Source organism: Porites lutea, chromosome 12 (genome assembly GCF_958299795.1).
Source record: "Porites lutea chromosome 12, jaPorLute2.1, whole genome shotgun sequence".
NCBI lineage: Eukaryota > Metazoa > Cnidaria > Anthozoa > Scleractinia > Poritidae > Porites > Porites lutea.
Genome location: NC_133212.1, coordinates 815,325 through 836,589, shown reverse-complemented (window position 1 = coordinate 836,589; position 21,265 = coordinate 815,325). Strand labels below are relative to the sequence as shown.

Here is a 21,265-nt window from a genome sequence, read left to right as displayed (position 1 = left end):
AGCCGGAATTGATTCAACTTGTCACAATTTAGCCAGTTCGCAGACCCTCTGTTTTCCCTTTTAGGGCCTGTTTACATCGAGGTGGGGGACTCCAGATAAGTGAGATAACATGTGGCGGGTTACCCCACCGAAGGGGGTTACCTCACCTACCTGGGGTCCCCCACCTCCTTGTAAACAGGCCCATAGTTAGAGATCGTCAAGCGCACGTAAGAAAACAAAATCACGGAGGATTTATTAACCGCAATCGCAAGGCTGGTGGGGGAGGTGATAATACAGTCAACTCTCTCTAAGACGGACACCTTTGGGACCGGCACTAGCTGTCCGTCTTAGAGAGATGTCCGTCTTATAGAAAGTCAAATAGAGGGAGCTAAGAAAGCCTGGGACCAACTCTAGGTGTCCGTTTTACAGAGGTGTCCGTCTTATAGAGGTGTCCGTTAAGAGAGAGTCGACTGTAAACCTCTTCTTTTCCTTTTCTTAGCTCGGGCGCTGTCGAATTGTCGAAAAAAAGAGAAAGAAAGAATAACATCCGAGAACATTAACAACTGAAAGAGGTCTTCAGCTTTAACATTGCAGCCTCTAATAAAACGTTGCTGAACTCGCCCCTAGTAATAAGTAACACAACACTAAATAGCCAGAACGTTCAGATTATCTATTGTCAAATTCAAGCTAAATAGACATTATTAATTTTCACACTTCCCAATCATCGGTTTCGTTTCTACAAACTAATATCATTACATGTGCCGTATATATCACTAAATGACTGTTTTTATTTTTTTTTTAATTTTTCCAAATACAAATGCTAGCCACTTTTTTCTATTTCTCTCAGGTTGTCTTACGTGTAACTTATAATTCTGGGGAATCATAAACGTTCGTAAAGAGTGGCACAGTAGGTGGAAAAGGCTACGGAACTACTTTAAAGTCATTTTTGCTGGACTTTCTGGTATTTTGGAGAGTTCACAATATTCATAAACTTTTTAGTGACCTTATATTAGTAAAAACAAATGGGTTTGGAAAATCAGTTATGGAAAGATGTCATGAGAGGAGATTCCGTTCAGCTTTATTTTTCCAAACCAACCATCTTCATGCTCAGATCCCACAGCTTCTTGGCTGCTTCATCATCTTGAGCACCCTTGGACTCCTTCACAATGGCACAATCTCGCAGATATTTTCCACTTACACCTTCCATCTCTTCAGAGACTGCACAGTAAATAGAGGTCTGTGCTCCCTGTTCTGCGGTCTTGAACAAGTACCAGCGGATCGGATAGAACAGACTACTAGACAGAAACATGTGGCGCTGAAGCTCGGTTGTGACAACCCCCGGGTGCAGTGCATTCACCGTCACATGGGTGCCCTCCAGGCGTTTGCTCAGCTCGCGAGTGAATAACACGTTTGCAAGCTTACTGTTATGATAGGCGGCCCAGCTGTCATAGCTTTTTTCGAAGTTGATGTCTGCGAAGTTGATCTTGTCACTTCCCATTCTGTGAGCGGACGAAGACACGTTTATGATTCGACTCGGCTGTGACCGCTTCAGTCGGTCAAGGAGTAACATGGTCAGCAGGAAATGCCCAAGATGATTCGTACCAAACTGCATTTCAAATCCATCTTCAGTCTTCTGATATGGGCACATCATCACTCCAGCGTTGTTGATGAGGACATCGAGGTGGGATTCACGGTTTAGAATTTTGTCGGCAAACGTGCGAACAGACTTTAACGAAGCCAGGTCTATCTCTTCAAGGAAAACATTCGAGTTTCCACTTCGTTCTTTTATTTCATTCAATGCTTCTTTACCCTTTTGTAGGTTTCTACAACCGATTATGACCTTCGCTCCTCGCCTGGCTAAATCCACTGCGGTTTCTTTGCCGATACCCGTGTTTCCACCTGTGATAACAACAGTCTTGCCGTCTAGGCGTCTTTTGCTGTTACATTTGGGGCCTTGCAAGTATCTTTTCCCTGCATAAAGGACAGCGATTGCCGCTACACCGATCGCAGCTGGAACAGCCATGTTGCCGTTAATTAAGTGCAGAGTCACGCTTACGCCCCTTTGGACTCTGTCCGATATGAGGTTTTTCCCAGGAGGGGGGCAGATGAGTTTGGGTTTTGTTAAGGGGATGAGTGTGAGTCGGGCGATTTGTCTGATCGTAGTCTCTTTTACCCCTCCCCCCATCTACGGTGGAGGCTAGGTGGATCCAATCCACTCCTCCCCCCACTCCCCCCGACAAGTAAAAAGCCCTTGCAAAGTTGTTGTTACAGCAATTTTTATTACAAAAAATTTACTGGGGTCATACAATGGAACCTAGTCTCCTACGCAGCCGTTTTTACTGCGTGACGGCTGCAATCGATACTAAATGGGGCCAAGAAAATGATAAAATTGCCTTTGGCAAAGGCCGTACTTGGATTGTTGATATCTAATGTTTGGAGCGCAAGAAAAAGAACAACAAGTTGAAGCTTCTTTTGGCTTAAAATAATTCATAAGACTACTCCGTTTCCTAGTTGTTTAGTCTCAGTGAATTAAAACCTCTACTTGGCTGCCCAGGGGGGAATCCGGATTTCAAGTGACGGGGATGATCGAATGATTTTTTTGGGTTTGAAATTTTCGTTTCCTGGATTTTTGGGGGTAGAAAAGTTTGGAAAGTACTTTTTTGAGGTGGCTTAATTTAAGTAGGGATTTTTTGGGTATTCAATACGATCTGAATATTCAGATGGAGTGATTTTTTGGGGGTTAATTTTTGGTCCAGGGATTTTTTGAAGTTAATTATATTGGAAACCCTAAGGATTATTTTGGGTTTTGATTGTTGCCCCATTTGATCAACCCTGTCACTTGAAATCCGGAGTGCTCCCCCCCCCCTCACCCCTGGGCCTGGCTGTCACATTCTTTTGAAGGAAAAATAATATGCAGACATAAACTGCTTACTAAATCAACAATTTGACATTTCAAATACGACTAAACCAAACATTAGAGGGGTCAGGAAGGCAGCTGAAAACACTAAATCATTCAAGCAGAAAGTACATTTGCATATTTTGCAAAGTAAAGAGAATTCATAAGTTTTGACTGATCTGACTCTTCACAGATAAGCAACTAGAATAATAAATATTAATGAGGAAAGTATACCCAAGTTGAAACTCCTTTAAAGGCTAGCTGAATAGATCAGATTAAGAGGTTCCTTCAAAATATATAGGGGTGACATATTACTTAGAGAGGTGCTCTCGCACTGCTAAGCTATATAAGAGTGTGCTGCAGAACAGAGTATGGTTTTTGTGGTGCTTAGCCTATAAATAGGACATTCCTTTTTGATGCTATAGCCGTTTGATTAAAGCAAAGGCATTTCAAATAGGTTTGAACTTAAGAACGCTTGCTTTGTGAATGTCTATAAAAAAAGAAATAAAAACAACCTATTGAAACAATTTTATGTTTTTGATTTTCCCCATAGGGTGTGATGTTTCAATTTTCTTTCCATTAAATGGGATCATAGAAGATTAACACTCCATTCCTATGGATAAAATGTAACATTCAAGACCCCAGGTCCTTTGATGACAAATTTCACACCTCGAGGCAAAAATTTTCAAAATCTGAGATGGAAATCAATGCAGAAAATCAATAATTCCAGGCTCTTCACAAATTCTACTGAGATTTCAAGATTAAAGTAAAACTTTTGGAAGGCAAGGATTTATAAGAACCATTTGGAAACCTATGGCCCTGTCAATGTTCACTCTTTATTCAAACACAACAGGTTACAACAGATAATCCCCAGTCCCTATTTCAGGAATTAGTTAGTTTTCATTAATATCATTAATTTTAGTTAAACAAGAACGCTCTTACAGAGGCGTCAGTCTCGCTTGCTTGGAGATAAGATCGAAAAATGTGGAGGCGATTAACTCTACACGAAACAGGATTTACTCGCTAAATGTTTTATACTTCCTACTTTATCGACGTCGATACTTTTTATTTGTTTCTGAATTGATTTAGTACGCGTGTTAGCCACGACCGGAAATACCTCTGCGGTCGCAGGCTATACGCGTATATAAATAGACGAAAATTCAAGGGCCTCGATTCCAGAGAAATTACATCATTGCCAATCATTGCCAGAGATCAAAAACGTGATTTACATATTGCACGTCATTTCATTCATCGCCGACATTAAACCCCATGCTCATCACAAGACCATTTGCATACAATGAAAGTTTACAACACCCTACCATCATTTTATTTTTTTTTTCGACCACTCAGAAGTGTTCACTTGTTCCAAAGCAATCAAAGCTTTCAAGCGATAGATTTATGGACCGACACGTTTCCGAAAAGCTCTAAATTTAATCCTCCCTAAGCTTTCTTCGCAAGACATGGGTGGCTTCAATCACGCAACGATTCGTAGTCCCACTTTCCACGGTCTCCGCAAGGAACGCCTGGCACAATGAGCCCCCATTTGTGTACAAAATACGACAAAAAACGCCTTACGCAAGCGCGACCAAATATCCCTAATCTCTGTAATGCTGTCTTTCTGAGGAACACGTCCCTTCTCTTACATGTAACGTTTAAAGAACCTGATATACTACATTACAATGAATCATAGTTTTCATTTTTATCGTGTGTTTATTTGCCCAGTTTTTATAAAACTGTTCTTCACATCTAACTGTATTGTGTAGTTCTAAAATGCTAAAGAAATTAAGGAAAATGGAGCAAATGTCCAGCCTAATATGTAAGGCTGTATCTAGACACTTCCATCTTCTAATTGTCTATTTTTCCAGCCCAACCAGCTTCACGCTCAGATCCCATAGCTTCTTGGCTGCGGCATCATCCTGGGCCCCCTTCGATTCCTCCACAATGGCACAATCTCGCAGATATTTTCCACTGACACCTTCCATCTCCTCAGAGACTGCACAGTGAATGGTAGTTTGGGCTCCCTGTTCGGGTGTCTTAAACGTATACCAGCGAAGGGGAAAGAGCAGCGCACTTCCTATAAAAGAGTGGCGCTGCAAATCAGTGGTGACTCCTCCAGGATGCAGTGAATTCGCTGTCACGTGGGTACCCTCTAGGCGTTTGCTCAATTCGCGTGTGAAGAGCACATTTGCAAGTTTGCTGTTGAAGTAGGCTGCCCAGCCGCCGTAGCTCTTTTCATAGTTTATATCTTCAAAGTTGATCTTGCCACTTCCCATTCTATGAACGGACGAAGACACGTTTATGATACGACTCGGCTGAGAACGTTTCAGTCTGTCAAGAAGCAGCATCGTCAGCAAGAAATGCCCAAGATGATTCGTACCAAACTGCATCTCAAATCCATCTTTTGTCTTCTGATATGGGCAGGCCATCACTCCAGCGTTGTTGATGAGGATGTCTAGACGAGGTTCACTGTTGAGAATTCTGTCTGCAAACTTGCGAACTGACTCCAAAGAGGCCAGATCTATCTCTTCAAGGAAAACATTGGCGCTCCTGCTTCGTTCTTTTATTTCATTCAATGCTTCGTTACCCTTTTGGAGATTTCTGCAGCCGATTATGACCCTTGCTCCTCGCCTGGCTAAATCCACTGCGGTTTCTTTACCGATACCAGTGTTCCCACCTGTGATAACAACAGTCTTGCCGTCTAAGCGTCTTTTGCTATTGCATTTTGGACCTTGGAAGTATCTTTTCCCTGCATAAAGGACAGCGATTGCCGCTACACCGATCGCAGCCGATAGAGCCATGATCTTTGAGTAAATTAATAACGCTGCGCGCAGTTACTTTTATAGACCCGAAACTCAGACTAACATCAGCGAATTCCTCACTTTTGTGAGACTTCTGTCATTAGAAGTGTCATGTTTCTCTGTCTATTGTCGTTAAAATGAAAAAAATGACAAAACTCGGACAAAAATTGCAAATTAGTCATTCTCGGGCTACGCTATTGCCCAGTCACGCTTAAGTTTTAAAATAAGTCATTGTCCGCAATATCAGAGGTCCGATACCAGGCCTGATCCGATACATATAACATAACGTAACATAATATTTTAATAGCATTCCCATATACAGCAATGGTATAACTGAATAAATAGAGAGTAAAAGTAGAATTAAAGTCAAAAAGACTGCTGCAAAGGCTGATCAAACAAGCTGAAAAAGGCTGAGGTAAACAATATTTCGACTGGCCAATACCAGTCGTCATCAAATTTATTAGGTGTATATTTTTCCTAGTAAACCTGATGAATACTGGTATTGCGGCCAGTCGAAATATTGTTTACCTCAGCTTTTTTCACGTTGAAAAAGGCTGAGGTAACCAATATTTCGACTGTCCAATGCCAGTCTTCATCAACTTTATTAGGTGTATATTTGTGGTATTGGTCTTGGCCATTCGAAATATTGTATACCTCAGCCTTTTTCACGTTGTTTGATCACTCTTTGCAGTAGTCTTTTTTACTTTAATTCTATTTTTATCTTTTTCGACTAATCACGATCTTGTTTGATCCAACGTTGAGCTATATTGATCGTTCACGGTATTTGCAGTTCTCAGAATTTTAGGAGGGTGATAAATATAAGTCTCAATTCTTAACTTGTGCCGGATTTCTTGATCGTAACTTTAATTTGCTACCGCCTGGGGGTGCTTTTCGTTTTTAATAAGGTCTAAATATTCTGATCTACTAACGTCAGTCTTAAGAGTGTTCAATTTTTTTGTAAGATCGCAACATTTTCATTTGATACTTTTTTAAGTCATCTACGATAGCCTGTTTTATTTTAGGCAGCTTCGAGTTAACCAATTGGGCTCTACAAGAATATCAGACACTTGTAATTTATTATTAGAAGTGCTACAATGTAGTTTCATGATTTAATAATAATAATAATAATAATAATAATAATAATAATAATTTAAGAATTTATATTGCGCGGTTTTCATGACAAGATCAATTGCGCATTACAACAATACCTAGAATAAAAATAAGTAAATGATAAATAAGAATTACATCATGTGTTGTGTATAATATCAAAAAACCTAACTAAGAATAAAATAGAATTGCATAGTTGTGTATAGGTATTAAGTAAACCTAACTTAGAATGAAAAGCCCTACTAAAAAGATGCGTCTTTAAAAATGTTTTAAAAGTGTCAACAGATATGGCCATTCTAATTTCCAGAGATGAATCGTTCCAGAGTTAGGCGCCGAAGCAACGAAAGCACAGTCGCCCAGGTTGTTAAAGTTTTAAAATTCGCCGGCGTGAGACAGCATGTATTACGTCCGTCAGACCGCAGTCTTTATCTTGAGTTTAAAGGCTTAATTTTAACAAGATAATTGATATAGGACGATGCTAATTGATGAATGGCTTTGATTTCATGAAATGACAACATATGCATGAAAGACGATTTTCCACTGTTTGCATGTTGATTTGAAAGTAAAAGATATTGCTTTGCAATACTAGTATCGGGTAAACTAACGAGATGTAACCAAAATTTTATGACATTTATGCTAATATTAGATTTAAGTGATAGTACGATATTGTGAGATATGATGTTTATAGCTCTTCTATTTACACCAATAAAATGTTTGTAAAATTGGGTGTGAAGTTTTTCAATGGGGTCTTTTTCCTGTTTCTTAGCATCGGTTCTGTCAAAAGCACCCCATACCTCAGAACTGTATCGTAATATAGAAATAAATAGGGCATAGTCAAAAAGTTTATTGCATACAGCAACTGGAAGCTTGTTAAATTCAAGAAAACGTCTTGCACCAAATATTGATCTTCTTGTTTTCTCTGCAGATAATAAATTGGAAATTTAGGAACTTCCATTTGAATTAAACGTTATGCCCAGATAAGCGTATTCTGTGACACTGGCGATTTGATTTCCATTTAGGAAGAAGGGGTATTTGTCTCATGTTGATTTACTATTTGTTTTTCGAAGATCAATGCTTTAGTTTTTTTTAAAAATTAATTTTCAGTAACCACAAGGTTTGTTTTCCAGCAGAGGGTAGGTGGGTTTGGGTGCGGTTAAGGGGGTGAGTGTGAGTTAATTAATTGTCGAGTCACGCTAACGCTTTAAAATAAGTCATTGTCCGCAATATCAGTAGCCTGCGAACAGCAGACTGATTCGGCGGGCAGGAAGCGACAACCGGAAATACGTCTGCTGTTTGCAAGGCTACAATATAAGAGGTCCGATATAAGGTTTGTTTTCCAGCAGCGGGTATTTGGGTTTGGGTTTTGTTAAGGGGGTGAGTGTGAGTCGGGTCGTTTGTCTGATCGTAGTCTCCAACGCTTAATAACTACGGCATTTAAAAGTGTTTTGTAGAGGCAAGCTGGAACAAACCCACTCCTGTCCCATCCCCTCAAGTAAAAAGCTTAGACAAAGTTGTTGTTACAGCCGCTTTTATTACAGAAAGGGTGATACCATGAGGCCTAGTCTCCTTGGCAGCCGTTTTTACTGCGTGACGGTTGCAATGGAGGCTAAATGGGGCCAAGACAATGATAAAATTGCCTTTGGCAAATTCTGTACTGACCGGACTGGGATTGTTGATATATATTTGGAGTGAAAGAAAAAGAACAGCAGGTTGATGTTTCTCTCGACTTAACATGATTTATTAGGTATCCTGGTTTGACACACGAACAGTAATTAAACCTCTCCCAGGCTGTCACATTCCTTTGAAGTTAAAATAATATTCAAACCGAAACTGCTTTCAAAGTCAATCATTTTACATTTCAAATTGGACTAAAGCAAACATTAGAGGGGTTAGGAAGGCAGCTGAAAAAACTAAATCATTCAAGCAGCAAGTTCATTTGCATATTTCAAAGTGAAAAAAAAAGCAAAATCAACAGATTTCACTCTGATCAGACTCTTTACAGAATAAGTAACTAAAACAATCAAGATTATTGAAGAAAGCGTTAAAGGCTAGTTGAACAGATCAGATTAGGAGTTTCCCTCAAAATATATAGGGTCTGACAAATTACTCAGAGAGGTACTCTCGCATTTAAGCTATTTAGGTGTGTGTTGCTGAACAGGGTATTGTTTACATGGTGCCTAGTCCATAAATAGCGTATCCTTTTTCATACTGTGGCCGTTTGATAAAAGCAAAGGCAATTCAAATAGGTTAGAACTACAGAATGCTTGCTTTATGAATGTCTACGAAAACAAAAAAATTAATAAAAACAACCTATTGACACAATTTTATACTTTCTATTTCCCCTATAGGGTGTGATGTTTCAATTTTTTTCCCTTACATAGGATCAGGGTTTTAAACCCTTATAGGGAACACACCTATCCTAAATTAATGGCAACACTTCCATGCTACAGGAAAAAAGTGACATTCAAGACCCATATTCCTTTGTTGACAAATCTCAGATCTTGGGCAAAAATTTTCAAACTCTGAGATGGAAAGAAATGCACAAAAACAATAGTTTGAAGCACATCACAAATTATACCAAGATTTCAAGGAACCATTTGACCTCGTCAGTCTTCACACTTTATTCAAACACAACAGGTTACATTAACAGATAATGCCCAGTTCCTATTTCAAGCACTAGTTAGTTTCTATCAATATCATAAATCAAGGTTAACATATCCCTAATCCTTGTAATGCTGCCTTTTTAAGGAACACATACTTTTTCTTACATGTAGAATGTGTTTAAAGAACCTTATGTATTACAATGAATAACAGTTTTTATATTAATCATGTGTTATACCCAGTTTTTATAAAACTGTTTACACATGTATCTAACTGTATTGTGTGGTTCTTGAATGCTAAAGAAGTTAAGGAAAATGGTACAAATGTCCAGCCTAATATGTAAAGCTGTAGCTAGACACTTCCACCTTCTAATTGTCTATTTTTCCAGCCCAACCAGCTTCACGCTCAGATCCCATAGCTTCTTGGCTGCGACATCATCCTGGGCCCCCTTGCATTCCTCAACAATGGTGCAATCTCGCAGATATTTTCCACTGACACCTTCCATCTCCTCAGAGACTGCACAGTGAATGGTAGTTTGGGCTCCCTGTTCAGCTGTCTTAAATACATACCAGCGAAGGGGGAAGAGTAGACCACTTCCTATAAAAGAGTGGCGCTGCAAATCAGTGGTAACTGCTCCAGGATGCAGTGAATTCGCTGTCACGTGGGTACCCTCCAGGCGTTTGCTCAATTCGCGTGTGAAGAGCACGTTTGCAAGCTTGCTGTTGAAGTATGCACCCCAGCTGCTGTAACTCTTTTCATAGTTTATATCTTCAAAGTTGATCTTGCCACTTCCCATTCTGTGAGCGGACGAAGACACGTTTATGATACGACTCGGCTGACAAAGCTTCAGTCGGTCAAGGAGCAGCATCGTCAGCAAGAAATGCCCAAGATGATTCGTACCAAACTGCATCTCAAATCCATCTTTTGTCTTCTGATATGGGCAGGCCATCACTCCAGCGTTGTTGATAAGGATGTCCAGACGAGGTTCGCTGTTCAGAATTGTATCTGCAAACTTGCGAACTGACTCCAAAGAGGCAAGATCTATCTCCTCAAGGAAAACATTGGCGTTTCCGCTTCGTTCTTTTATTTCCTTCAGTGCTTCTTTACCCTTTTGTAGGTTTCTGCAGCCGATTATGACCCGTGCTCCACGCCTGGCTAAATCCACCGCGGTTTCTTTACCGATGCCAGTGTTTCCACCGGTGATAACCACGGTTTTTCCTTTTAGGCTCTTGTTACTCTTGCATCGAGGCCCTTGGAAGTATCTTTTCCCTGCATAAAGGACAGCAATTCCTGCGACACCGATCGCAGCTGGGACAGCCATGTTCGAGCTAGAACTTGGACAATACAACAACAATAAAATATGCTTAGTCATGCTTGCGTAACCTCGTCTCTATGCTCATTCACAGGTCCCTGTCTGCCTCATACCCAGGCTTGTAATGGATCAAATTGCAAAGGCTTCTTGATAGTCACACCAATTTAACCTTTTTTATCAAACAGGGTTATATTTAGCTAATCTCTTCTATAATCGGTGACGGATCTGAATAGATGGGGCCGAGGAATGGTGGCTAAGCCCCCTCCTAATTTTTAGGTCAAATAATTTAAAGCACAAAGGCCCAGCATTCATCATTCGGCTTGGCAAGGCCGGGCCCTCCTCAACATTTTCTTAGTGAAAACTACTAAAGATAAGGTTGTGTCTGGCTTCTGTATTACCAAAGGCTGTGTTCAGCTACCCTAGCTTAACTATCAAGGCTGACAAGCCCAAATGAAGTAGCCTGTTCGATCCTTGCTCTCAGCTAGTGGGGAAGCTTTACTTGGTGACGATGAAAGGCACGCGAAAATATGAGCGCTTGGTCTGCCAGTTTCCTCCCGTTCTATTTTCGAGTTCGCGCATTCTCAATTTTGCGAACTCGACTAGCTCAGAGCCTGGAACAGGTTAAGTGAAGCTAAGGAGGTGTCCACAGCTGCCATTGCCAGGGTGGTATGGCTGGCTGCAAGTAGCCAGCTCCCCACCCAACCTCGCCTCCAAAGCCAGTGAAAATCACCCTGGGGACGAGGTTGCTCTCTACCCGAACAACTTAAATCGCTCCCTGAAAATAGGAAGGAGAAGTTTGTGGCTGAAAAATTCTCTCTAAAGAAGTGATCTATCAATTTATTTTGAATCAGTCAGAGGAAAAGAAGCTTTTTGTATGTGGGTTTTGTAATAATAATTAACTAAATAGTAAAGAGATAAATATGTAAAAAAATAAATATTAAATAAAAAAGAAACTAGAAAAATAATTATTTACAAAAGTGATGGAAAAAAGGTACTATATAGTGCTTTGTCACTGGTGGCAATTTTACAAAGCTGCATGTACGCCTTTGCGGATATATATGATATATACTTAAGATCTGCTAGGATCTGGCACCTTTCTTTTATTGCCGGCGCTTGCTCATAGAACAACACTAGAAACTTAACACAAGATATTGGTTAACTCTATCCTTAGTTGTGTACTCTTCTTAAAAAACAGAATAATATTACTGTCACAGACTAGACTAGATACCGATAACTAACAACAATAACACTGGCATAAAATGAATTGAACAGGTAACGATTCTGTTATCTAATTTTAGTGTCACTTTTCCAGTCCAACCATCTTTATGCTCAGATCCCACAACTTCTTAGCTGCTTTATCATCCTGGGCACCCTTGGATGGCTCCACAATAGCGCAATCTTTCAGATACTTCCCGCTAACTCCTTCCATTTCTTCAGAAACGGCACAGTCGATGGTAGTTTGGGCTCCCTGTTCTACGGTCTTGAACATGTACCAGCGGACAGGGTATAGCAGAGCACTGCCCAGAAATGAGTGGCGTTGCAATTCAGTAGCAACAGCTCCAGGATGCAGGGCATTTACCGTCACGTGGGTACCCTCCAGGCGTTTGCTCAGCTCGCGAGTGAATAACACGTTTGCAAGCTTACTGTTATAATAGGCGGCCCAGCTGTCATAGCTTTTTTCATAGTTAATGTCCTGAAAGTTTATCTTGCCACTACCCATTCCGTGAGCGGACGAAGAAACGATTACGATACGACTCGGCTGTGAGCGTTTCAGTCGGTCAAGGAGCAGTATCGTCAGCAAGAAATGCCCAAGATGATTCGTACCAAACTGCATCTCAAATCCTTCGTTTGTCTTCTGATACGGGCAGACCATCACTCCGGCGTTGTTAATCAGGATGTCTAGGCGGGGTTCGCTGTTGAGAACTTTGTCTGCAAACTTGCGAACTGACTCCAAAGAAGCCAGATCTATCTCCTCAAGAAAAATATTTGAATTTCCACTGCGTTCTTTAATTTCTTTCAGTGCCTCTTTACCCTTTTGTAGGTTTCTGCAGCCGATTATGACCCTCGCTCCACGCCTGGCTAAATCCACTGCGGTTTCTTTACCGATGCCAGTGTTTCCACCTGTGATAACCACGGTTTTACCTTCGAGGCTGCTTTTGCTATTGCATTTTGGACCTTGGAAGTATCTTTTCCCTGTATAAAGAGCTGCAATTGCCGCTACACCGATCACAGCTGGAACAGCCATGATTTTCACACCTCCGCAGTCGATCTTATCAAGTGTTCAAGTGTTTACCTAAGGAGTCACGCTCTATGAATAAGCCTCGTCTCCATGCTAATTTTTTTCCAAGGTTACCACCAAAGCAACGATCCCGTTGCGAGGGTCCCCTATTATTTTTCGTGCAGCGAGATTGGAAATATTTTTCCTCGTGAAAATTTGATTTAAGTTTTTATTCATTCGCGATTCTGCCCATCCCAAGACAATTTTTACGTGAACGTGAAATTACTGTAAATTACATACTACTGCAAGTGTAACACTCAATATCAGTATTTCCAATTACCAAAACTAGTCTTTTCCTCAGGTCCGCATAAAGGACGAATAACAAATTTACAGAAATGTATATTGACGTAAACGAACAATCAGCAGTTACTTAGAATATGGGGTGGCACCGTGTGGTTAACAACAAAGAGACAGAAATTTTTTTATATTTAATACTACATGTAGTAACAGATTACAGTCCATCTTATTCATCGACGTCCAGGGGCTCAAAGTTTTTAAATTAGTCAATACAGTGGGCATTGTTTGCCTTCATGGAGGAATGCTATCATACTGGTATTATAACTTTTCCAACCCAACCATCTTCATGCTAAGATCCCACAACTTCTTGGCTGCATCATCATCCTGTGCACCCTTGGATTCCTCCACGATGGCGCAATCTTTCAGATACTTCCCGCTAACACCTTCCATTTCTTCTGAGACGGCACAGTAAATGGAGGTTTGGGCTCCCTGTGTAGGAGTCTTCAAAATATACCAACCAATGGGTAAAGCTAAGGTGGCAAGGATAGTGTGTCGACCCAGTTCAGTACTAACTGCCCCTGGGTGTAGTGCATTCACAGTCACATGGGTACCCTCAAGGCGTTTGCTCAGCTCACGTGTGAATAAGACGTTAGCAAGCTTGCTGTTAAAATAGGCGGCCCAGCTGTCATAGCTTTTTTCGTAATTTATATCTTCAAAATTTATCTTGCCACTACCCATTCTGTGACCTTTTGAAGATACGTTTATTATGCGACTCGGCTGTGAGCTCTTTAGTCGGTCAAGGAGCAGCATCGTCAGCAAGAAATGCCCAAGATGATTCGTACCAAACTGCATCTCAAATCCATCTTTTGTCTTCTGATATGCGCAGGCCATCACTCCAGCGTTGTTGATGAGGATGTCTAGACGAGGTTCACTGTTGAGAATTGTATCTGCAAACTTGCGAACTGACTCCAAAGAGGCAAGATCTATCTCTTCAAGAAAAACATTTGAGTTTCCACTTCGTTCTTTTATTTCATTTAGTGCTTCTTTACCCTTTTGGAGATTTCTGCAGCCAATTATGACCCTCGCTCCACGGCTGGCTAAATCCACTGCGGTTTCTTTACCGATGCCAGTGTTTCCACCTGTGATAACAACAGTTTTACCTTGCAGGCTTCTTTTGCTATTGCATTTAGGGCCTTGGAAGTATCTTCTCCCTGCATAAAGAACTGCGATTGCTGCTGCACCGATTACAGCTGAAACAGCCATGATTTTCACACCAACCGTATGTTTACCTTTGGAGTCACGCGATATAAACAAGCCTCGTCTCCACAATCTTTCCCAGAGGACAACGCAAGTTCAGTTTGGAAAGAAAATCAATATGGCGGATGCTTATGAAGGTGTCAGTCGTGGTTCTTTAAAGCTAAAAGGGGTCGCGGACGGGGGTGTAAAAAAGTAAGAGACTTTTCTCTGAATCCTTCCAGCTTTTAAGGAAAAATTGTAAACGAAAGATTATTCTTTTTTGACTTTTTAAGATTTTTTTCGTAACATCTTTCTAGCATGTTTGAGGCCTCTTTATACTCTAGACAAACTCCCTTCTTGATAGCCCGGGCGCGACGTTTTCTGGTATGATAGATCTCCTATATTAAAATAAGATGGGTTATTTCAATTTTCTTGAGAAGAATTCATCAGACTACAGTGTGTTAGAATTATTTTGGACAAGTAGCGGAAATTGACACTCGAACAATTACACACTTTTTCATTTCCATCAAAAATTTGTCTTTAAACTTTGGACTGAAAGTGTTGTGAGTCTTGATCTTAAGACTTTCTTTAAACTAAATAGGAAAAAGAAGAAAAACAAGGAGAAGAAAAAGCTCGAGGAAGCGGCTGCAGAGAGCATGGCTAAAGAAAGTAATCAGGAAAAACAGAATTCAGCTTCTGAAGATACAAGAACCCCTGCGCAGAAAGCCTATGATAAAATCCAAGAAAAACGAGTAAATTTATTACTTAGCTTGTTTTCTTATTATCCCCTTGACTCTTGCATTTTTTAGCTTAAACTGCTGTAAAAACAACAGCAACAACAAGAAGAACGATTTATTACAACCACAACAACAGAAAAAAAATTTCTGTGATTTAAAAAAATATATTCTATAAAAGCTATTTTTGTATGACCTTGAATTGAATATGCATGAAAAAAACAAAACACAAGAATACAATGTAAATAGAGTGATTTGATTGGTTTAATGATCAAATACAATTTGTGCACATTGCTTGGTTAGTTCTGTGAACTTTTTAAAAAAATCAAATGATACCTCGCTTAGTTGACATTCTCTACTCAGCCCAATTAACAAACACTAAGAAAAAAAACAGAAACCATTTTTCAAGGTCATACAAAAATAATATTGCTCTTTGGTTTGTTGATTGGGTTGTATTTTCTCAATGCATTGTGAAATTCTACCCAGTCTTGCGTGCAAGCTAACATTTCCCTTTTGTCAAAAGGCTACCTGGTATAGCTGGTATGTAGACCTCATCTTAGCCTGTGAACACAGCTGCTTCTTATTTTTTCTTGTCAATTCATAAGAGTGGCGATGAGATGTGGCCCGACTCATAGGGCTAATTTTTCATCTTTGTCTTTGTTGTGTGAAGCAGAGAAGGTATTCTTCATATTTATAATGTTATATATTTTCCCTTTTCATTTTCTACAGGCTGCAGAAAGGATTCTGAAAAAAGCAGAACAGACTCATAAGCAAAGAGTTGAGGTGTGCTTAGAAATTCCATTGTTAAAAGGAATAGTAATAAAATGATTATTTGCATTAAATTATTGCTCAATTTGATTGGCTTAGAGTAGTGCTATTTCAGCTTAATTTGAAATACCTACATGTGAAAATTACAAACCTTTTGTGGGTAGTAGTATAAACAAATAATAGCATAATTTGTATGTGATATTTGGCATAAATACCACGAGTGATATTTCAAAATTGTCTCAAATTTCACTCGCCTACTGGCTCGTGAAATTACACATAACAATTTTGAAATATCACTGGTGGTATTTATGCCAAATACCACTACTAATCATGCTATTACCTATACTAATTCACATCTCTGAGATACATACAGCACTGTTCACAAATAAGTTGACTCTGATTGGAGTCACCATTCTCAGCTCAATTCACACTCCCTGTTAGAATCAAGTATTACAAATCAGCCATTGAGAGTTGAGTCAAGAATTGAGACTTGCAAGACATATAAATGTGCTTTTCTGATTTCTCAGTATGCAGAATTTTATGTGAATCAGTTCTCCATCCTCTTACTCAATTCTTGAAACTTTAAAATTCATTCAAGGGTCATGTATTAGGTGTCAAGTTGAACAGTATTAGAGCGGTTTTCATTTGAGTGTCGAAAAGTAATTGGTTTTGCACTTTCTACACGATGCGATTGGCTTAAAAGATTCGCGCCACCTTTTCATCCAATCAGAAGTAAAACCAAAGCCAATTGTGACGCGCTCGCATGCATTTTCCCGCACGTTGCGTCAGCCACATGTAATTACTTCGAGTTTTGATTGGTTCAATGTATTGTCTGTGTCCTATGTGATTGGCCAGAGTAATTACTTTGGTTTTGGTTTTACGACACTCAAACGAAAACCATTCTATACAAGCAAAGTTTCCATGTCAGACGGTGATAACAGTGGCAAATCCAGATCTTAAAATCACATTGGTCTGTTATCAAAAATACTCCTTGGACTAGAATTTCTTATTTTAGTAAAAAGTCCCTGTTTCCCTAGAACTGTCCCCAGATTGAATGTTTGCCAAAGTACAATTAAATGTCTTTCTTTTCATAGACTAGCTTCAGCTACTTATATTTAGCTTTTTGCCTTTTATTGTTATAGAAATTTAATGAATATCTTGATGGGCTGACAGAGCATTATGACATCCCTAAAGTCAGTTGGACAAAGTAAGCATCCCGGATGAGTCTTCGTGAAAATGGATAGTAATCGAACCACTGCTCAGAGGAACCAACATAATTTTATGTCAGCTACATGTTCTCAAGCCTGAATGCTCTCTCAGACATTAAACCAAGGCGTTTATTGTGCATGGATCATCACATCTTGTATTTTCTGCTTCTTTTTTTTACCATTAAAGAAATTTAAGACCGTCAGTAATGAAATTGAGCTCATTCAGCAAATAGTTTTGCTTCTTAATTAGCTTTAATTTTTTTCTATGGAAAGTGTACATTTTTTCCATTTGTATATTAAATTATTAAACTGCAGTTTTTGTTTCAAATGTTGATTGATGTCATGATAGGACTTTTTTATAGTTTTTATGTCAATGGGATTGATCCGTTGTACATTTCAATGAGAAAGATAAACAAAAGTGGAATTCTTGTAGCAGTGGTAAAATGACATCATTGCGAAAATGGCTTTAATGTGAAATATTTTTGACATGATGTTGAAATGATTTTATGCATGAAACAAACTGAAATGACAAACGAACATGACTGTGATTGTGCATCAAACAGACTTGCCCTGCATGGGATTGCAACAAATTCCCAGCTGAAAAAAGACTGCTGAAAATTCATTCTCCATAACTTGGGGCACCTGAAACTGGGCTGGCACTAAAAGGTCATGTGACATCATCTTCGTGAAAATAAAAGTAATATGATTTTTCCTTCTGGGTCATATTTTAAACAAAATAATAGTGATTTGGTTTTTTAAACCTGCACCTTTTTCTTAAGATGAGTAAGTTCATAGCTGGTCACGTGACCAAAATGTGATTTTTAAAACTATGAATTACCTCTTTCTTAACACAAATTTTGCACATAAACTTCAACGAAACTGTTGAAAAGGTGATGTGGTATCTGTTACAGCAAATCTGAGCATAACTTGAATGTTTAACAAGATACAAGCAAAAAGTAGTTTTGGCCACCATGTTGGAGGGCAAGAATATGCCCTCCAAGATGGTATCCAATACAAATCATACTACTTTGTTGAAAAAATCAAAGTGCCATAAAATATCCCCCTCTCAAATTTGGGGGGGTAAAATAATTTTTATGTGCTCTGTGAATTTTTGGCATCAGCAAAATTCCAACTCATTGTTCAAAGGAAGCTTTGGTCATGTGACCTCTTAATGCAAGTGGCCTATTGAACCATCTTAGACTCTTTTGGCAGTGAAGTGACAACTTGATGTTTTGACCTTATAACTACTCACTGATAACAAAAATCACAATCAAAGATAAATACTATCTATTCAGAGTGTTATGGAAACTGTTTCTAAGGTGAAATAAAAATTGTTCTATTTCTTTATGAATCCTTGAAGGTTACAGAAAGGACCTCTGGGAAAATCTTTTCAAGCATTGCATATAGAACGTGACAGTTTTGTATATGTTGTGGTTCAATTTTATCCTTGGTTCAAATTTTCTTTTCTTTTGTTTTTGGGTATGGTAATGTATGATAATAACATGATAATGAGTTTGAAACAAAAGAAAAGAAAATTTGAACCAAGGATAAAATTGAACCACAATATATACACTGTAGATAAAATAAAAAAAAACTGAAGTTAACACCGTGGTAAATCTTTTACTGAACTTTATATGGGATCATCTGTTCAACATGGTATAGCATCATCAGAGGTACTTGAAGTGCATGCACATTACAATAAAAAGATTTAGTCAGTTTTGATTTTAATGAATAGGCTACAAGTTACTGTTGAACATTGTCTCTTTTACTGTCTTGTCTACTGCATCCTTAATTTGTTGCTAATGATAAAAATGACCACCCTTGTGGAATGCCTTACTGACTGTTTAATACAGTTTGAATTTTTAATACAGGTTTGACTAAGCTAAGAGTTATTCAACAAAATGAAGATTGTGAAAAAGCAAAATATCCATCCCATGACAAATCAGCCTCAAAATGATTCTACCTCTTTTACACCAAGAGAAAACAAGTAAAAGACCACTTGACACCATACACAGTGTATCTGTTGTACTAGTATGGTACATATTGACAAAGTGGCCATTTTATAGAGGTGAAGAAAATAAAAAATAGCTCATGGGGACCTGAATACTGAATAGAGATGAGCTCTCAATACAGGTCAGTTTTATAGTTATTAAGGAAAACTATTTCTGGAACTTTGGTTAGTGACCGCTTAACCCTTTATGTCCCAATGGTGACCAACATCAATTTTCTCCCAACAATATTCATACCTTGTCAAGAGATAAGGTTATGAGAATTTATGAAATGATCAATAAAGAGAAAACGCTTTGATCTGCCATCAAATTCTCTCAACTAATTCTTAAAGGAAATGTATGGAGATCAGTTTGGAGAATTTCTATGTGGATATTGGGGCTTAAAGGGTTAATAGAGGGTGATTGTTTAGTACAAGTTTGACTGTACTACAATCACTACTGAGGTTACGTATCTTTCCTATATCTATAAAAGGCAGACATTTTAATCCCTTTGCTCCTCACACTGCTCACTGTACAATTTAAGTTAGATTCCAAGGAATGGTTATATGTCATTGTTCAGTAGGACTTTAAGAGAAACCCTAATTTATAATGTATAAAATATATTATTTTTTCTGTTGAACACTACAGTAGTGTTAAAGGCCAAACTTTGCCTCCTGTTGTTTGTCAGTTAATTCATCAAGTAATTCACCAACAGACAACTCAATTCTTGCATTACTACTTACACCTTGAAACCTATCCAGAAAACTTTTTGGAGGCTCACACCTTTCAAATTTAACATCTTTACCGAATCTCTCAATACACAGTGCTTTTAAATCAGAGCAAAACCCATCAGCTAGCCCCATAGAAACTGCATCCTTGCCAATGAAGAAGTCACCAGAGAATGCTGACTTGTGATTGGGATCAAGATTTGGTCTCCTTTCCTTTACCAACTGTATAAAGTTGTTGTGGACACTGTGCAGTATCTTGGCTGTATGATCGACATCTGCTTGCTTGAGGGGTTTAAAGGGGTCCATACGGACCTTGTTCTCCCCAGCTGTAATAAGTCGCCATTCAATACCTAAACAAGACACAAATATAAGTTAGCTAGTTAGCTAGCTAGTTAGTTAGTCTATTCACTATTGGTTTTATTTTGAACACCCGTGCACAGAACATTATTTGGCCATGATACTCAGACATTTTTTCAGTAAGTTGTCTTGAAACTTTACTGCACCACAAGTTGCAAGACACACTGCTTTCTATTATTGGGATTCCCATTCAAGTCCCTCATTTTTATGGCAATTTTGAGATTATGCAATCTCATACTGAGCTTGCACTTCCTGTGCTGAGTGGCATGCATGTGGCGAGGCTTCACAAGGCGAGGACCTGTGTAAACTTGCCTTGCAACAGCACAAGAAAAAATCAACAGACAATTTGCCAGAAAAACTGGCCATTGCAACAAGTATTTCCCCAACCGCTGACTCCCCTAACCCTGGCTCCAGAGGTCCGTTCTCGAAATACCTCAGATGAAATAAACTGTGCTCATTGTTTAAGAAAGTTTTGAACTTACCTAGCTTTTTAATGGCTTCTTCGAAGCCAAAATTTCCAAACACGGCACCAATAGATCCCACCACAGAGTTAGGATCCACAAAAATTTCATCTCCCGCCAATGCAAGCCAATACCCCCCTGACGCAGCATAATCTTCAGTAAACGAGAGCACGGGAACTTCAGTCACCTTTGACAAATTCCTTATTCTTTGATATATCAAACTGGATTGAACAGCACTGCCTCCTGGGCTATTAATCTCTAGGCAAACAGCCTTTGGTTTGACTTTTTTGATGTCAAATGCCTTGCCGAGGTGCTTGTCAATTTTCTGCAAGTTGAGTCCTTGCCCTCTTGACTGTGGCCGAATCGTGCCTTGTAGTCTTACAATTCGAACGACATTTTTTGCCCCCCAAGGTAAATAACTGCGAATCTTGCTCATGATTTAGCTCGTAGATCTAAGCAAACTAAGAAAGTGCTTTGAGAGAGTTATATATAGTTATTTTCGCGAACGAGAAAGTGCAACTGAACGCAAATGTTGCACGATCAAAGAGTAAGACTGGAAACTGGTATTTTGTTTTGG

The 21,265-nt window shown here is 39.1% G+C and overlaps 3 protein-coding genes and 4 pseudogenes across 3 annotated transcripts; 1 reads left to right on the top strand and 6 right to left on the bottom strand.

Moving 5' to 3' along the window:
• Positions 1–569: 569 nt before the first annotated feature.
• On the bottom strand, positions 570–2,062 carry LOC140954115 (retinol dehydrogenase 13 pseudogene; annotated as a pseudogene).
• A 2,389-nt stretch (positions 2,063–4,451) lies between these two features.
• On the bottom strand, positions 4,452–5,799 carry LOC140921551 (retinol dehydrogenase 14 pseudogene; annotated as a pseudogene).
• A 3,577-nt stretch (positions 5,800–9,376) lies between these two features.
• Positions 9,377–10,740, bottom strand: LOC140921355 (retinol dehydrogenase 12 pseudogene; annotated as a pseudogene).
• Positions 10,741–11,957: 1,217 nt separating this feature from the next.
• On the bottom strand, positions 11,958–13,274 carry LOC140921391 (retinol dehydrogenase 12 pseudogene; annotated as a pseudogene).
• Positions 13,275–13,401: 127 nt separating this feature from the next.
• LOC140921390 (retinol dehydrogenase 14-like) lies at positions 13,402–14,518 on the bottom strand. Its single transcript, XM_073371390.1, has one exon. The coding sequence runs from the start codon at positions 14,469–14,471 to the stop codon at positions 13,527–13,529; it is 945 nt and encodes a 314-aa protein (XP_073227491.1). The 5' UTR covers positions 14,472–14,518; the 3' UTR covers positions 13,402–13,526.
• Positions 14,519–14,521: 3 nt separating this feature from the next.
• On the top strand, positions 14,522–17,468 carry LOC140921392 (protein FAM32A-like). Its single transcript, XM_073371391.1, has 4 exons — positions 14,522–14,657; positions 15,046–15,196; positions 15,908–15,961; positions 17,089–17,468. The coding sequence occupies exons 1-4, from the start codon at positions 14,584–14,586 to the stop codon at positions 17,155–17,157; spliced, it is 348 nt and encodes a 115-aa protein (XP_073227492.1). The 5' UTR covers positions 14,522–14,583; the 3' UTR covers positions 17,158–17,468.
• Positions 17,469–18,873: 1,405 nt separating this feature from the next.
• On the bottom strand, positions 18,874–21,231 carry LOC140954075 (Na(+)/H(+) antiporter NhaA-like). The gene is made up of 2 exons (XM_073403477.1): positions 20,710–21,231; positions 18,874–20,220 (listed from the first exon to the last, which is right to left on the bottom strand). The coding sequence occupies exons 1-2, from the start codon at positions 21,122–21,124 to the stop codon at positions 19,796–19,798; spliced, it is 840 nt and encodes a 279-aa protein (XP_073259578.1). The 5' UTR covers positions 21,125–21,231; the 3' UTR covers positions 18,874–19,795.
• Positions 21,232–21,265: the final 34 nt, after the last annotated feature.

Excerpts from the sequence above, each read along its gene's own strand:
- LOC140921390 (XM_073371390.1), bottom strand. The coding sequence starts at position 14,471 with ATGGCTGTTTCAGCTGTAATCGGTGCAGCAGCAATCGCAGTTCTTTAT.
- LOC140921392 (XM_073371391.1), top strand. The coding sequence starts at position 14,584 with ATGGCGGATGCTTATGAAGGTGTCAGTCGTGGTTCTTTAAAGCTAAAA. Across the intron at positions 14,658-15,045 it reads GCGGACGGGGGTGTAAAAAA|GAAAAAGAAGAAAAACAAGG; the intron begins GTAAGAGACTTT and ends TAAACTAAATAG. Across the intron at positions 15,962-17,088 it reads CTCATAAGCAAAGAGTTGAG|AAATTTAATGAATATCTTGA; the intron begins GTGTGCTTAGAA and ends TTATTGTTATAG.
- LOC140954075 (XM_073403477.1), bottom strand. The coding sequence starts at position 21,124 with ATGAGCAAGATTCGCAGTTATTTACCTTGGGGGGCAAAAAATGTCGTT. Across the intron at positions 20,221-20,709 it reads AGAAGCCATTAAAAAGCTAG|GTATTGAATGGCGACTTATT; the intron begins GTAAGTTCAAAA and ends TGTCTTGTTTAG.